The sequence below is a fragment of the Phascolarctos cinereus genome, unplaced genomic scaffold, assembly GCF_003287225.1.
Source record: "Phascolarctos cinereus isolate Bilbo 61053 unplaced genomic scaffold, phaCin_HiC Scaffold_5;HRSCAF=322, whole genome shotgun sequence".
Lineage (NCBI taxonomy): Eukaryota > Metazoa > Chordata > Mammalia > Diprotodontia > Phascolarctidae > Phascolarctos > Phascolarctos cinereus.
The window spans coordinates 354,230,819-354,247,961 of record NW_027555958.1 but is presented as its reverse complement, the minus strand read 5'-3'; the positions used below and the strand labels follow the sequence as shown (position 1 = coordinate 354,247,961).

Below are 17,143 nucleotides of genomic sequence, written 5' to 3'. Positions count from 1 at the left end.
CTAGGGTCACACAGCTAGCGTCTAGTGTTTGGTCTGAGGCCGGATTTGAACTCAGGTCCTCCTGACTTCAGGGCCGGTGCTTTATCCACTGCACCACCTAGCTGCCCCCTGTTTTTCATTTTTCAATGAGTTGTTATGCTATCATGTTCCCAGAAGCTAACTTCAAGAGACACAATCTCCCTCTCATGGAATTCATCTTCATTGACCTACACCCAGAGATGCCCAAAGAACAGTTAACGAGGGATTGAGTGACAAAATAATAACTCAGATATACAATATGTTCAGGCTTGCAAACTATTCTCCTCACAAACATCATATGAAACAGGTAGTGCCAGGATTGTTATCCCCCATTTTATGAATAATGAAACAGACCAAGAAGTTTAGTGACTTGCCTGTGACTAGTTGTACAAGTTAGTAAATATCTAAGGCAGGCCTGGAATCCAGGTCTTTCTCCCTCTCAAAAAAGACAAAACTAATATAGTTTTATTGCCAGACCCAAAAGACTAACAACAATTAGCATTTATAAGCAAAATTCTTCCCCAAATACATAAAGTTTAATTGTGTACATATCTCTATCTCATCATCTGCTAAATCACACTTGGTATAAGTGTTCTTTCTATATTTACATTTTCCCACTTAGCTTTATCAAGGGCTAGGTTTCATGCTTTATAGCTTAGGACTGTAACAAATACTTTCTTTTCATTCATTTAAACTAAGAATTGTCAAGATACATAAGAATAACAATAATGTACACTTTAGCATCAGTTGTAGAAATATTATTCTTATGTTTAAGGAAAGAATTGTTTGAAAAAAAATTAAAGATTGAGAAGTGTTTTCCCCTGTTTTTAAGATATAAAGGACGTGTGGAACTCCCAGATAACTTAAAATCTCTATTTCGGCCAGTGATGATGATGGTACCCCACTATCAATTGATTGCTGAAATAATGCTGTTTGCAGCAGGTTTCAAATCTGCAAAACCACTGTCAGCCAAACTCATTAACCTTTATGAACTAGCTATGAAGCAACTTTCGTACCAGGTAATGAATTGCTTTTCTCAGAGCACTAGATGATATTTTAAAGGTAACAATAAACAGTTCTTTTTATTAAATAATCTACTTATTGTCTCTTAATTCAGAAAAACAGGCCTGATACAGGTAACTTTAAAAATAAGGCTTGAAGTAGAATGTAGTCGTTTGTGTAGCTCTTCAAGCTTAAACTAAATACCTTTCCTCACAACAGCCTTCTGAGGGAGGGAGTCCAAGTATTATTAGTGTCGTTTTACAGATAAGGAAAAGTTAAACCTCGGAAAGCCTCCACATCTTGCAAACATGAAGCTAGTCAAACATGATTTTACTACCCCTACCTAGTAACAAAGAAAGGGAAAATAAATAAGAGAAGGAAAAGTCATAACTTGACCCAGTTCATCTTGAAATTCAATCTGGCAGTGAGGCTTCCTGAACTGATAGCATGACATTAATGGAATTCTTTCATAAATTGAGCAAAAGGTTGAACAGCTGGGAAGTATCAGTGTTGGTATTCACTCTCAGATTCTTCTAACGCCCAGAGTAGTGTCCTTTCCACTAATCCACGCTGCTTACTATTCTAAATTCTACTCTTCCACTTGTTCCTCCTGGTCTTGTAGCCTAAGAGTCCAATAAAGCAGAAAGAGCCATGGGGAGAAAGAATTCTACCAATAGACAAGTGTCCTGATGCTAACCTGGCTAGTGAAGAGAACATCCTCCATAGGGGACCAAAACTCCCCAGGAGTTTTGCCTTTTAGCTGGATTTGGGGCAATATTCCCAGAGCCATCTGCTTCCTCTATGCTCCCAAACCCATGCTGACAAAGGGGATGAATCCATTTCAATCCACCAAGCATTTATCAAGTATATAATGTTATGTGATGCTCTGAAAATGCAAAAACAAAATGAAAAGTAGTCTCCGACTTTAAAGAGTTTATAGTCTCCTGAGGCAGGTGATGGTGGAATGTCTCTTCTTTTGCATTGTAGATCACCCTTCTCAATCATGAGAAATAGGTTCTAGAGAGCCCCTCAAATAGATAAATCTGTGTGTATTTGTTCCCGATACTTCAGACAGGTGTCCTTTCTCTCCAATCCTCTCTCTGTCCATCTTCTTCCCAGTTGTTCTCATCAAAACAAAGAGCACTTGCTCATTATATCAGTTAAATGCCAGTGATCTTCAGCCCCTCTCCTGAGCATCTGATAATCATGTCTCTTTTTAGAAGGGGGCTGTATCCAAATGAAGAGTAATAATAATGATGACAATAATATAATGATAGCTAACACTTATATGGCACTTATGTGCCAGGAATTGTGCTAAGCACTTAATATTTATTATCTCATTTGATCCTCAAAAAATCCTGGGAGGTAGATGCTGTCACGTCCCCATTTAACAGATGAGGAAACTGAGGCAAACAGAGGTCAAGTGACTTGCCTGGGGTCACACAGCTAGTAAGTGAATGAAGTTGGATTTGAATTCAGATCTTCCTGACTCTAGGCCCAGCACTCTGTGCCACTAGCTGAGGGTGGGTTAGGTAGAGGAGAAATAGATGGCAGAGGGTGACAAATCTAGATCCGAGTCAGGGTTTCCTGTATTCTTGTCATAGTCATGTACACACTCACACACACACACACACACACACACACACACACACACACACCCATTTGACAAAAAAAATTGATATGTGTTCATTTGAAAATAGTCCTTTTTTTTAAGTAACTCATATGTATTTTTTTCCCTAGGATCATTATGACTTTGGCATGAGAGCTATAAAGACAGTGCTAATCATGGCTGGCCGAAAGAAACAGGAGTACAGAATGTAAGTCAAATGTGATTTAGACGTTAAACTATGGAAATATTAATAAGAAATGAAATGACCATCCAGAAGCCCAAGGTAGGCTGATTGAGACAGCACAATAAAGAATGGGACAAAATTCTAGGGGCCCAAAGGAGAGGAGAGGAGCTGATGTGTACTTCCACTCCATCATTCCCATTAGTGTGCTTTCATGGAGAGAAAAAAACTTGGTTTGGAGCAAGCATTTTTAACTTGGAATCCACAAAGGGCCTATGGACAGAGTTTGCTGGCCATAAAGTCAGATGGGAAAAAACAACATCTTATTTCAATATTCTTGGTTTCCTTTGCAATCCTATGTATTTTATACATTTAAAAGCATTCTGAGAAGGGGTCCACAGGCATCATCAGACTGCCATTGGGGTCTATAACCAAAAAATAAAAAGGAAGAAAGAAAAGAAAGAAAAAGGAAGGAAGGAAGGAAGGAAGGAAGGAAGGAAGGAAGGAAGGAAGGAAGGAAGGAAGGAAGGAAGGAAGGAAGGAAGGAAGGAAGGAAAGAAGGAAGGAAAGAAGGAAGGAAGAAAAAGGAACTGGCTGGAGTATAAGTAACCATTGTTCTTCTTTACAATGAGTAATCAGTCAAAAGGATAAGAGAATATTGAGAGGCTCTAAAAACATGTAACAGATAAATTCAATCAGTCAGTGAAGAGTTTACTATTGTGCCAGGCACTGTGTTAAACTCTTGGGATAAAAGCAAAGCAAAAGACAGTCTCTGCCCTCAAGGAGTTCATACTCTGGGGCTGGGGGGGCAGGGCAGAGAAGGTAACCTGAGGGAGAAGGAGAAGATGAAGACCTGCAGCCAGGTGGGAAATGATGAGATGTCTTCCCTAGGCACCCTCCTTAAATGGAGGATCAGAGAAGAGATCTTGGATGTCCACCCTCTCCAATTAGAGGGAAGGAGATGCCCCAAGAGCTCGGGATACAGAGGAAATGAGAGCCTCAGAGTTGACATGATCTTGCAGGAAGATGAGTTTCTGGAGGCAATGAAGTCCAGGAGAATAGCTGGGTGGGAAATGATGGAACAGCTACCCTGGCTTTGGAGGATCTGGGAGGAGCAACTTGATGTCCACCTTCCACTCTCTCCATTCTGAGGACTTACTGACCGGAAACAAAAAAAGCACATTTCTTTCCACTCATGCATGTTCGTATTTTACTGTCATTGGAGTCCAAAGTGCCGGGACCTCCCTGAAACCCTTAGGCCTTCTCAGCCACCACCATACCTGCTTCAGCTCGAGCTTGGCCCCCTTCCCTGGGAAACATAGCAGGACATAGAGAAGGAACATAAAATTATTCCTTCCACCCTGCAACTTTCCCCATCACAATTTCAATATATTATGGGTCGGCATAAGAAATTAAATGGAAATTTTTGGGGAGTTTAGCAGAAGCCACAGATGACATGCAAAGGCCAGCAAATAATGTGGAAAAAGTTTAGAAACTCAGAAATGCATAAAATATACATACATACATACATATATATATATGTATATATATATATATATATATGTAGTATTGTAAAATGTCAACATATTTTATCTTTTAATACTGTAATAATTGAGCCTTCTTCTCTGGTATGAAGGGAGGACCAAAAAGTTTTATGTGGATTTTTCAGATCATGAGGGCACCATGCTCCTAATCTACATGGTGTGGAAGGGATAACTGCATTTGAGGTACTGATGATAATCATGGACTTTGTCCACCCCATATTTAGTCTAGGACATAGCCTCTATTCCCTCTTCAAACCTTTCAGAGAATCTTTCTTTTGAGAAATTTTGATTGATTAATAATAATACTATCAATAACAAAATAACTAGCATTTATATAGTATTTTTAACATTTACAAAGCACTTTACAAATATTATCTCATTTTATTCTGGGAAGTGCATGCTACTTATCATCTACATATTCCAGATGAGAAAATTAAGGGAGGCAAAAATTAAGTGACTTGCCCAGGGTCACACCTATTAAGTGTCTGAAGCTGGAATTGAACTCACATCTTCTTGACTTCAGGCCCAGCACTCTATCCACTGAGCTACCTAGCTGCTTCTGATATACTTTTAGTCAAAAATACAGAGTACATATAGTGATAGGATAGTTCTCAAGATATTTCTATCATCAGAAAGTATATGATGTATTACATACTCTAAAACTGTTTGCAAATAGATTGTTGTGTTTTGTTTTGGGTTGGGGGGTTTTTAGTGGGGGGAGGGGAGTTGCCTCTAATGCCACCTTCACTCCTGAATCACAGCATGTCCTGAATATCAGCAAAGAAACAGCCAGTGCTGATTTTCAGAGTCAGCTCACCTAAGTCTTTGTACCAGAATTTGTAAGTCGAAGTGGAGAATACAAAGAAGGCATTGTCTCTCCACCTAGGCCTAGTTAATCTATTCTCGAGTCAGTGAGCTCCCGAAGGAGTGAATGTAGTCCAAGAAGAGTAACATAGAATCTCAGGTTTGGCAGGTGCCAGTAGGTAATTAGGTTGCATCTTTATACCCAGAGCAAGTGTCCCCTCTTTACAATATCTCTAATGGGTGATGACTTCAGCATTTCAGTGAATCTGAGATCTCATCAATGTGGGTACTCCCTTCATCTGCGCATAGGGCAACCCACCCGTATCTTCTCACCCTGTGCAATGTTCCATTACATCCCATACATCCTGTACAAGGGGTCTACACAACACATGGATTTTGACATACGTGGGTACTGATGGAATTCAGGATGTCCTTTGGGTATCCTGGGCTTTCACTGGATGACTGGTTTACCGCTGCCTACCATATACCTCTTTACTGCCCTCTATGCTGCTTTTCCTGTGTGAGTCTTCATCGGTAACATGCTCCTTTCCCTCCCACTACCCTTGACGTATTACTCTAATTTTTGTAGAGATTATTATTCCAAGAATCTAGCTACACACACACACACACACACACACACACACACACACACACACACACACACACACACACACACACACATGCCAGAAGAATATGCAAATATGCAAAGGATTGGGGATTTGGTTATATTAGGAAATTTCTGGTATGGAAACTGCCTCCACAAATGCAGATTGCAACCCAGAGTTTCAACAACAAGACGCTGCTACTTGGTGACAAATTATTGGGCCATCACAATCCTTGAAGCAGAGAAAAATTTAAAAAGGACCTCAATCCTGAACAGCCTCTACGATGACAGTGGCAGAGTCACAGAAAAAGAGGCCAAGAGTGCTTCCAGGGGTAGGGAACCCACCTTAGACCCAAACAATTTTTAGGCTGCCCATCAACAATTACTCACAATGTGAATTCCTTGTCAAGTCACCTCAATATGAAGGTCTTTGCCATCCCATTTGAATATGCACCAGTTTAGAATTGAAGAACCATGGAAAAGCATATAGTAGAACATAAGAAATGTAGTAGATATTGTGCAACATACAATGTATTGTGTAAAATACTAAGCAATAATGTTGATGATATATTGTCTTAGCAAAGAATATGCAATTGTTTGCTCCAAGTTAATGCCCTTCCTTCCTACCTCTCACCCCATCCCCACTCCACTCCCCACTATTAAAGGAACACCAGTGAAGAGCTTTCTGAAGATGAAGTTCTGGTCATTATATGGGCAGTGAGAGAAGCTAGTTTGCCCAAGTTTCTTCCTGAAGATGTCCCACTTTTTGAAAGCATTCTGGGAGATATATTTCCCAAAGTTACAGCTCCAGATGTGAAGCAGCCTAACTTGGAGGTACATACAAATTTAAAGATATAGCTTTTTTTTTATCACTGACTTAGAAGGCAGACAACCAACAGAAAAAAAATGAAAAGGTTCTAGCAATATTTCTATATCAAATGATTTTCTTCTTCGATGAGGCAGCTAAGTGGTACTGTGGATAGAACCCTGGACCAGAAGTCAGGAGGATCTGAGTTCAAATCTAGCCTCAGACAGGTACTAGCTATGTGACCCTGGACAAGTTACTTAACCTCTGTTTACCTCAGTTTCCTCAACTGTAAAATGGGATAATCATAACACCTACCTCTTAAGGATCAAATGAGATAGCATTTGTAAAAAGCCCTTAGCACAGTGCTGACACATACTAGGCATTATGTAAATGCTTATTCCCTCCCTTCCCTTCAATGACAATGGGACCTCCTTTTTTGGACTCTCATATCTCAGAATCATGTAGTATGTGAGGAAGTAGAACGGCACTAAAGAAAATGTAGAAGGCAGCTGGACCAGATCAAGTTTACATAACAGATCTATGTCTGGGGGAGACACCATTTTGAGAATGTTGAGAAATTGATTTTCAAGATATCTGAAAAAGGGAATAAACTGAAGAATAATGCTTAATGACAGCTAGCGTTTACATAGCACATTAACGTTTGTGAAGTACTGTACATATGTCACCTCGTTTGGTCCTCACAACAACCGCGTAAGATAGGTGCTATTATTTTCCTCATTTTGAAGATGAGGAAACTGAGGCAGGCTGAGGTTAAGTGACTTGCCCAAGGTCACACAGCTAATAAGTGAGACAGAATTCAAGCTCAGGTCTTTCTGAGAATATATACTACACAAGACAGAGTGAAGGAGCTCTTCCCCTGAGAGCAAAGTAACTCAGTTTAACCAAGTGAGAGAGTCCTAGACTTCACCTATGGGGAAATCCTTAAAGCATCTAGGGTAGCAAGCTGAGGATAGGGACATGTTAGAGATAGCCAGAATCTATTTTCCATCATCTGCTTTGCATGAAGGGAGGAGTCGAGTTGAGGAGGGGAGAGAGGAGAGCCTCTTCCCCCCTTTTCTAGTGAGTACAACCCCGAGGTCTGGGCTACAAAGCTGCCTTAGCCTCCTCCCACATTGGGGAATTCAGGTTTCACGAGCCTTAGTCCATACATTGAGCCGAAGGCCAGGATTGGCACCAGCTGGGTTTCAGTCCCTTTTTCTTCAGGTCTAGTGCAACAGCTGCTCATGCTGGTCACCTGCCCTACTTCCTCCCTTGGTTCTCACCCTTTTTTTTTTTTGTCTGGGCTGGATCAGTGTGGTACTGCTTTTTTGCAGAGTTGGTACATCCTACTTACACTGAGATTGCTTGTAGGCAACAGATAAAAGGAGGGTGAGCCCAGGCTTTCTAATTATTATTATGTTAGGCCATAATACTATGGTAGTTGAGCTATATATTCATAAGGAAAAAAAAAGCCAAGATAACCAAGGAAGACCTCTTTGAGACAGACAAGAACAGCTTTGAGCTGTCTGGTTACCAGGGTGGTTTTCCCTGTGTGTTTATAATTGGGTTGCTTTATATTGTGCATACTTCTGAATGAATAGTAAATCTTTGTGCATTGGACTGTGCTAATAGCTGATTTAATCTTAGGCACCGAGTATATCAAAGAGGTGGGCAATAACGGCTGCATTATAAGATTCTTGGAAGTCTTTGAACTTACCTTTGAAATTTATTGTTAAGGGAAGCGTTAATGATAAATCATGTTGCTGTTCAGTTGTTTTTCAGTCATGTCTGACTCTTTGCGACCCCATTTAAAGTTTTCTTGACAAAGAGATTGAAGTGGTCACCATTTCCCTCTCCAGCTCATTTTACAGATGAGAAAACGGAGGCAAACAAGGTTGAGTGACTTGCTCATGATCACACAGTTAATAAGTATATGAGGCCAGATTTGAACTCAGGAAGATGAGTTTTCCTGACTCCAGGCCTGGTGCTCCATCCACTGTGCCATCTAGCTTTCCTATAAAATACAGTATAGAGAATGTCACAGAAGATAAAATTGATAATTTGATTACATATAAAATTAAGAGAGTTGTTGTGCAAGCAAAACACATACAATTCAAATTATAAGAGAAACAGTTAACTGGGAAAAATTGTTGCCCCAAGTTTTTCAGGTAGAAGGTCTCATTTTTAAGATAGATAGATAGATAGATAGATAGATAGATAGATAGATAGATAGATAGATAGATAGATAGATAGATAGATAGATGTAAATGGAAATTATTCAGATTTATAAGAATAAGAGCCTTTCCCCAACTGATAATCAAAGGACATGAACAAGAAGTTTTCAAAGAAGAAACCCAACCTATAAACAGATACATGAAAAAAATGCTTCATCAACAGAGAAATGCACACATGTTTTCATGTTCCACCTTGTACCATCAAGATAGCAAAAGAGGAAAACAGCAAATGCTGGAATGGCTGTGGAAAAACATGTGTACTAGTTCACTGTGGGAGAGCTGTAAATTGGTCCAACCATTCTAAAAAGCAATTTATAACTAGGCCTTAAAATTCAATAAAATGTGCGTGCCTTTTGACTCAGTCCAAGAATAAGTAAAAGGACTCATATATACAAAAAATAGTTTGAGTGGTTCTTTTTATGGTGGCAAAGACCTGGAAATTAAGGAGGTGTCCATCAGTTGGTGAATGGATGAACAAATTACGTCATATGAATGAAATAGTGCCATAAGAAAGGAAAAAAGGAGGTTTCAAAGAAACCTGGGAAGACATATAAACTGAGGCAAAGTGAAATGAACAGATCTAGGAGAACAACTTATACAATAAGAACATAATAAAGACTAAGGACTTTGAAATATTTAAAGAACTCTTGATCTATTCAATGCCTGACCATGTTTCCCAAAAATCAATTTAGAAGCACACCACCCCCTTCTTGATAGAGAAGTGGTAGACTTAGGGTGCAGAATAAGACATATTTTTGACCACAGCCAAAATATTTTGCTTGACTATTCATTTGTTACAAGAATTTGATTTTTCCCCCCAATTGGTAATGAAGGTAGGGAAGAGGAAGTGAGTGACAAGGAGAGAAACTGAATGTTTGTTAATTAAATATAAAATAAAAGTTAAAAAAAACAAGCTTGTGCTTTGGGATTCCCTTTTGAACCCTTCCCTTCTCTCTCAAGGGTGCCTCTGTCAAGGGTATCAGATCCACACTGAGACCACCCATGTCAGAAGTCACAGAAGACTTATTATTCTTTGTATCCTCTAGCACAGGGTCTTCAACATAGTAAGCACTTCATGAATAAACATCCATGAAAAAATAAACATTCATAAAATGAATCAAATACAAAAGCTGTGAATCAGGGGTTCTGACTCTACCACTGGCTTTACCACCTTAGGAAAGCCATTTAATTTCTTTATGCCTTAGTGTTCTCATCCAGTGGTACAGAGGAAAGATGCTGGTGTTACAGTTGAGAGACTAGTATCTGAATCCCCCAGATCTAACACTTAGATCACCACGTTTGGAGTCAAAGGAATTCAGTTCAAATCCTGACTCTTCTTTATTGCTTATGTAACTTTGGGCAAGTCCCTTAACTTCCTAGACTTCAGTTTCCTCATGTGTAAAATGAGGGGATTAGACCAGATGATCTCTAGAGACTCTCTTTCCTTGTAAAAATATTTAGGGTGTTGGTTTTTTTTTTTAATTAACTATACAATGACCTCGTATTAATACATATGCCTTGCACTATCTGGATTGTTTTAGTCTTTTCCTGTTGAAACAATACATTACAAGATTGCAAATCTCCCTTAACAGTAGCTACAACTATAGTCATATGCAAAGCACAAATTTTTGTAATGTTCCATATTCTTCTAGTGAAGAAGAATATAAGCTTGTGGTCAGGAGCCATTTTTCATTCTACCTTTTTATTCCCAGTGCAAAGCTTTGCATATAGTAAGTGCTTAATAAATATTTATTGAATTTTTGAAAAGTATCCAGTGGTATTTTTTTTAACAGTGGATGGTTAAAGATAACTTAAAGTCTAGTAACTGGTAATTAAGAGAGATTTTTGAGGGTGTTCAATTAAGAACCTAAGATAAAATTGCAATTTTAAAAAAAAATCTATTGTGATTTTCTCTTTTCCCTCTAGAAAGCAATAGATATGGCAACCCAGCAACTGGGCTTACAGCCTTGGCCATCTCAGAAAAAGAAGGTTGTAGAGTTTTATAATCAAGTCCAGGTAAGTGTAGAATTATATTGTAGCAATCCTTTGTTTTAGATTCTAAAAGCTATATCAGTTTAAAAAAAAAAAGGCTGGCAGGTAAAATGCTAGTTCAAACTTAAGTGATTGATTGATAACTCCTTCAAGAAAGAGAGAGCAAAATCTAACACAGCTCCTTTGCCAGAAGTATTGTCTCGTCCAAAGGCTTGTTGCTTAAAAAAAAGAAATCACCTCACCCCACCCCTATTTCAAGTGGGTTCATTGTGCTGAAGGCTCAGTCACTGGAGGATCCTGAGGTCAATTTATTGAGGGTCAGTTTTCCTACCTGTTTTGATGATAGCATGGTACAATCTTGCTTAGCTGACTTTAATTGATATTCACATACTTCCACTATGCCTTACATATACAAAACCAGGCACAAAGTGATATGCAAGCAGAAATCCAACTCCCTAATTAGATCTACTTGCTTTATTTTTCCTTGTTATTGATTTCCATATATGTCCTTGTATTTTCTGGTTACTTAGCTTTCTGTCCCAATTGTGGGAAAGTAGAGCAAAGCTTAAATTATTTAGCAAATACATGATTCACACACACATTGCAAGAATAAGAGAGTAAAGAGAACTTAGTGCACAAGCAAATTTGCCAACTTTGTTTTTCCCTTGTCACTGATCTCCAGAGTTTTCTCTGTACTTCTGTGAGTATTAGGTCCTCTTTCTGGTCCAGAGTTCAGTAGAGAGATCAAAATTAAAGATTAAAATTTCATAAAATCACAGAATCTCAGATTTTGGAGAGTTGAAAGGAGCCTCAGTGGTCATCCAATGCAGCTCACATATGAGAAGAATCCAGCGTTAACATAACTGTCAATTATCATCCAATTTCTGCTCAAAGGCCTCCAAAGCAGGAGGTCTCTCAAGCCAGTCCATTGTACTTTGGAATAGCTCTATTAGGATGTGGGGTTTTTTTGTTTTGTTTTGTTTTTTTCCAGACATTAAGCCTAAATCAGTTTCTTTGCTGTTTCCACTGATCGTTTCTGGTTCTGATTTCTGAGGGTAAACAGAATGGGACTCCTCTGTCCTTCCCAAGACAATCCTTAAAATATCTAAAGATGTCCATTATGTCCCTGATTCCTCTTCTTCCTACTGCCCCCCTAAATATACCTCTAGTTCTTACTTTTTTATTCCATTCAGAACACTGCAGCCATACTACCTGATATACTGATATTACCATGTACCTTTCAGTCAGTCAATCTATAAGTATTTATTAATTTTTAAAATATTTAATCTAATAATTAAAATTAAAATTATTAAACTTAAAATTTTTTACTGACATAGGAGATAAAAACCAGTAGGAATTGCAAATTTTTGTCAGTCTGGTAAGAAACCACTTGCCGAGCTTAGATGGTCTTTCTTTTTTAGGGTCTATAACACTGCCTTTGTTGTTTATAGAGGAGGTCGAAATGTAGCACACACTGTTCTAGGCAGTGAGTTTTCAAAGAAAGAAATGAAACAAACCCTGTGCTCAAGGAGTTTATGTTGTCTTCAGTTTAAGAACCTCCAAAGGCACCTTCTGCTTTAAACAGGCACCTTTACCTTAGACCAGCTTCTAGTCCCTGCTATTTTCCACACACTATGTACGTTTCCAAATTTTTGCTTCATCTCTTCCCTCAACCCAGAATGCCTTCTATTCATCTTTTTCAATGCTAAGTACTATTTGCTCTGATGAAAACTTTTCCAAGTAACTCAGTCCATACACTATGTTCTTCTCTTCTTTGAAGTCCTATAGTACATATAGTTAAGTATCTAGGCAGTTTAGCATCTTATTTTTTCTCTTGTTTTATGGATTTTGATTTTATCTCCCTAGCTAACATTATCCTTTAAGGAAAGAGATATGGCTTATACTTTGTTTAGATACCACAGAATGCCTACTAAACATGTTGAAGATGCTTAATAAGCCACTGTTGATTTACATGAGACTTTCACAAGACATCTACAACCTTGTATTGTCCCACTGGTGGACTCAGCTTAGTCCTAGGGACAGGATTGTTCATAACTTAACTCTACCACCAGAGGCCATATTAGTCTTCTTATATATGAGTACCTTCCTTATGGTGCATGCAGGCATTATCTCACCCACCCTTGCCAATACCATCCTTTTGCTCGCTCCAGAAAAAGTCCACAGCCCAGAGATCCTGACCACAAAGTGACCTCTCTTGTCATGTAAAAATACTAAGCATTAATTAAAGTTATCATAGTACATTTTTGTGGAGTTCTCCTCCCTCTGAATTCCAGCTTCTCATCTTTTAGCAGTGGCTGAAGTCTTCATTTCACTTTTTTCCTCCTCTTTTCCCTAGTCTTTTATGATCTTTAGGATGCTGTCACATCTTCTATTAAGCAAGGGTTGGAAGGGAATGGAAATTTTTTTTTCAGAATTTCCTTTAAATCATCAGATACATTATCAGATTTTACATCCTTATCCTTGAATCAGTTTTTGCTCAGTTCTGCTTTATTCAGCATGTTGAACAGGGATAAAGGAATCAAAAGAAGTTGGAACGGGGATTGCAGGGTAAGGGGTGCTTGTGCTGGCTTTACAACTTCTTAACTACCATATAAAGCTTGAGTTATGGATATATTTGCCCGGTTCAGTTCTATGATTGAAAATGCCTTGAAAGAAAACCATTCAGCAATGTCAAAGATAAGAGAATATGTACATCATGTTGCACTAAGAACATGTCTCGAAAGAGATAAACACTACAGTATCCTGAGAGCTTTTTTATTTTGTTTTGTTTGTTTGGTTGCTTGGTTTTGAGGTTTTTGTTTGGTTTGTTTTTATTTATTTATTTATTTTTGATAATCCACATTCAAGCCATACCCCCTTTCCTGGCCTCTTCCTCACCCTCCTCCCCTTGGAACTTAGCCTCCTACCTCTGAGCTCTAATTTATAGCTTTCTCCTTATCTTAAATAATCTTGATTCTACCATGCCTGCTTTCCTTTCATTCCCAAGTTATGCCAATAACTCTAGCTCTTATATATATATATATATATATACATATGTATATATATATATGTATATATATATATGTATATGTGTGTGTGTGTATATATATATATGTGTGTATATATATATACATATATATATGTATATATATATATACATATATATATATATATACATATATATATATATACATATATATATATATATATATATATATATATATATATATATATATATATAATATGATTTCCTATTAGGATATAAACAAGTGTTATGGCAGAATAAAGATACCAAGTCATTACATCCAGACAACTATTTATTTAGCTTTGTTGTTCCAGAAACAAATAGGGTTCCAAGGTTGTTCAAACTGTTTATTAATTGTGTTGGAACCAGTTTGGACAGAGTAAAAAACAGGAGGGAGTGATTGAGACACCTGGTTTCTTATTGGTAGAGGGGGGATCAAGAGAAACTGAGGTGAGAGGGAGAGGGGTAGTTATGTGACATTCCTTAAATCAGATGATAGCTGAGAAGGGGAGTAATCTTGTAACTTCTCCAGAATCAGGTGACTTATATGAAGTTGAGAATTAACTTAACAAAATTATAGATAAAGGGCAAAATGGAGTTATTTCTGCTATTTTTTAATGTAACACTTCTCAAAGGAAGTGACCATGCTGCTTGCTTGTATTTGTTTTGCCAGTACTTAGCACAGTGCCTGGTACAAGGGCTTTATCCTTGTTAAGGGCTTAATAAGTGATTTTTCATTTCATTTCATATGAAACTTGTCTTATTTATATTTTTATCTTCTCTGAAGATCATTATATATAGTGCATTGTACATAGTACACTTGAATAAATGTTTGTGGTATGACTAATTCTGGAAACAGTCTTAGAATCAGGAACTTAAATAGGAATCTATTCCTTTCTATAGTTAATCACTTTTTGACCATTTTTCCCAATGATTTAGAATTTTATTGAGACTGTGATTACATGTATATTTTCCCAAGGTGTTATTTAAATGCTTCACTTGAAGAAACTCTTCTGCTCAGAAAGTACTTGGTTTTAATCATTAGCATTTATATTGAGAAAATATTTATTATGTTGAAGGGATGTAAGTAAAATGGGACTTTTACATTTTAGGAAGGAGCTAATCTTTGCAATTTGATTTTTAGGCTTGTATTGGTGTGATGTTAGTAGGCCCCCACAGGAGGAGGGAAGACTACAATAAGAAAAATTTTAGAAAAAGCTTTAATTGTTTTACCAACTTTAAGCACATCTACACCTGCAAAACAGGAAGGGACTCCACAGGTAAGAGTACCAATACATGAAATATTTAATATGATTCCCTTAAGAGTTTAGCATGTGCAACTTCTTTATTTCATATACAATCAGATTCCCTCCCCCCCCACTTATCCTGAGTGATGTGCATATATTTTATATCATATAACCAATGTTTCAACTCAAAAGCTCCTCAGCTTCATCTCTGTTTGGTTATATCAGACATCTCATTTCTCTCTTCCTCTTCGCCTATCAAAATTCAGTTATACTGTAGGCAACATCTCTTCTCCTCTTTCAAAGCAGAGCTGCTACTCATAGCTAACTAAACATTTCTTTCTGTTTGCCTGTTCTGTATCTGTAAAACGAAGGTGTTGTGATAGATGGTTGTGGAGATCCCTTGCAGTTCTAAAATTCTCCAATTCATTGATTCTGTCTAGTCTCTTAGAGAAGGAAACCAAGTCAAAAAGCATTTGTTATCTACTTACTGTGTTCCAGACACTGTGCTAAGCACTAATATGGGAAAAAATTAAGTCCTTGCCCTCAAGGAGCATACATTTTGAAGAGGGAAAATAATGCATAAAAGAAAACTGAAAAGGGGCATAGGGTGGAAGGCATGGTGGCAAAGGCCAGAGCAAGAAGGGTAGCTGGCCTGGGCTCTTCTTCAAAATGGAGGTTCTGGGAAGAACTTACCAGTAGAAGGAGGGATTTATCAGCTAGTCATGGTGGGGAAGTGGTGAGACATAAGGGCCAGCCTAGATGCCCTCCCTCTTCCTGTCAGTATTCATTCCTGGCTTCATGGTGTCCCCAGCCTTCCATGTGAGCCATGACCAAAAACAAGGCTCTACTCACAAGTGTTAACCATGGCTTATTCTGGGCTGATCTATTGAAAGTCTTTGTGGGTGCTAACTCCCTGAAACAGATGAGAAGTAAGGAGAAAAGGGTTTATCAAGCAGGTAAGGAAGATGGAGAAAGAACCACAGCCCTCAGTAACCCTTTCATCCTGCCCTATAACTCCATGCTTACCACTTTAGAACAATGAGGTAGATGGGTGCCATAGCATTCTGTACTTCATGTCCCCATTTTCCATACGAAGAAGCTTCTAATTTGTTGTATTGGACATCTATAAGGTAGATTAAGTAGTTTTTTGTTACACCTCTTTCCCATGTTCTTCCCTGCCTCTCAGACATCCAAAAGAGATATTTTAGGCAAGGAAAATATTTCTAGCACCCTATTAAAAAGATGAAAAGACTGAGATGCATGAATGCCCCTACCTTATAGGAATACAGGAATATGACCTTGTTCAAGTCTCAGACTGACTCTTTAGCCACTGCCCAGTACTTCCCAAAAGGAAAATCCAAGTAATCCAATGCATGTGTGTGTACGTGTGTCCATTTATGTCAAGCTATAATTTTTTAGTATGTGTTTTAATAAAGTTGTTAATTCTGTTATAATATTTTGTCATCAAGCATTATTTTTAGTGAATTAGCATGATCACATTTTGGTTGCAGGTTCCCATGCCTCAGTTTTCCATAATAGACCCAATTTCATGTTATATAGCATTTTTTTTCTGGGAAGTATTCCCCATGTAGCTTGGCTTTCCTCTGAACTTAAATAATGTTCTTTTTGATTTTTCACATCATCTTTTTAATCTGTTTATAATATTGTTTATCTTATATTCAACCTCCCACAGGACAGAAATTATGTTAGTTAACTCATTTTAGAAGTTGTTGGGGGGGGTTTTTCAAGACTTTATGAATAATTGGCTTCTAGACAGATGATGTCAGAAGGAAACTCAGTACGTGAGAAGGAAGTTTCCTTTATCTAGGTTGACAGTAAACAAGTATTGGATTCAGTTTTATTTAAGCATTGGAGAGGAGTGACAATTTGGTAATAAAGTTGGAGGAAGCTTTTGGTGTTTGAATAAGAGGTTTCAATGGGCAAGATAAAATTGGATCAAGGATGCATGTTTGAGTTTGGCAAGGTAGTCCAATGTAGTGGAGAAAGTGTTATTAGGAGTCAAGAGAGATCTGGGTTCAAATCCTGCCTCTGACACTATCTGATATACCCTAAGC

The 17,143-nt window shown here is 37.9% G+C and overlaps 1 protein-coding gene across 1 annotated transcript in view; it reads left to right on the top strand.

Moving 5' to 3' along the window:
* The window catches only part of DNAH14 (dynein axonemal heavy chain 14), a 340,072-nt gene that overhangs the window by 125,252 nt on the left and 197,677 nt on the right, over nt 1-17,143 (top strand). Inside the window, 6 exon segments of the mRNA XM_020982026.2 lie at nt 851-1,037; nt 2,761-2,837; nt 6,428-6,596; nt 10,731-10,820; nt 14,966-14,992; nt 14,994-15,101. Of these exon segments, the coding sequence (XP_020837685.1) occupies nt 851-1,037; nt 2,761-2,837; nt 6,428-6,596; nt 10,731-10,820; nt 14,966-14,992; nt 14,994-15,101 (658 nt within the window).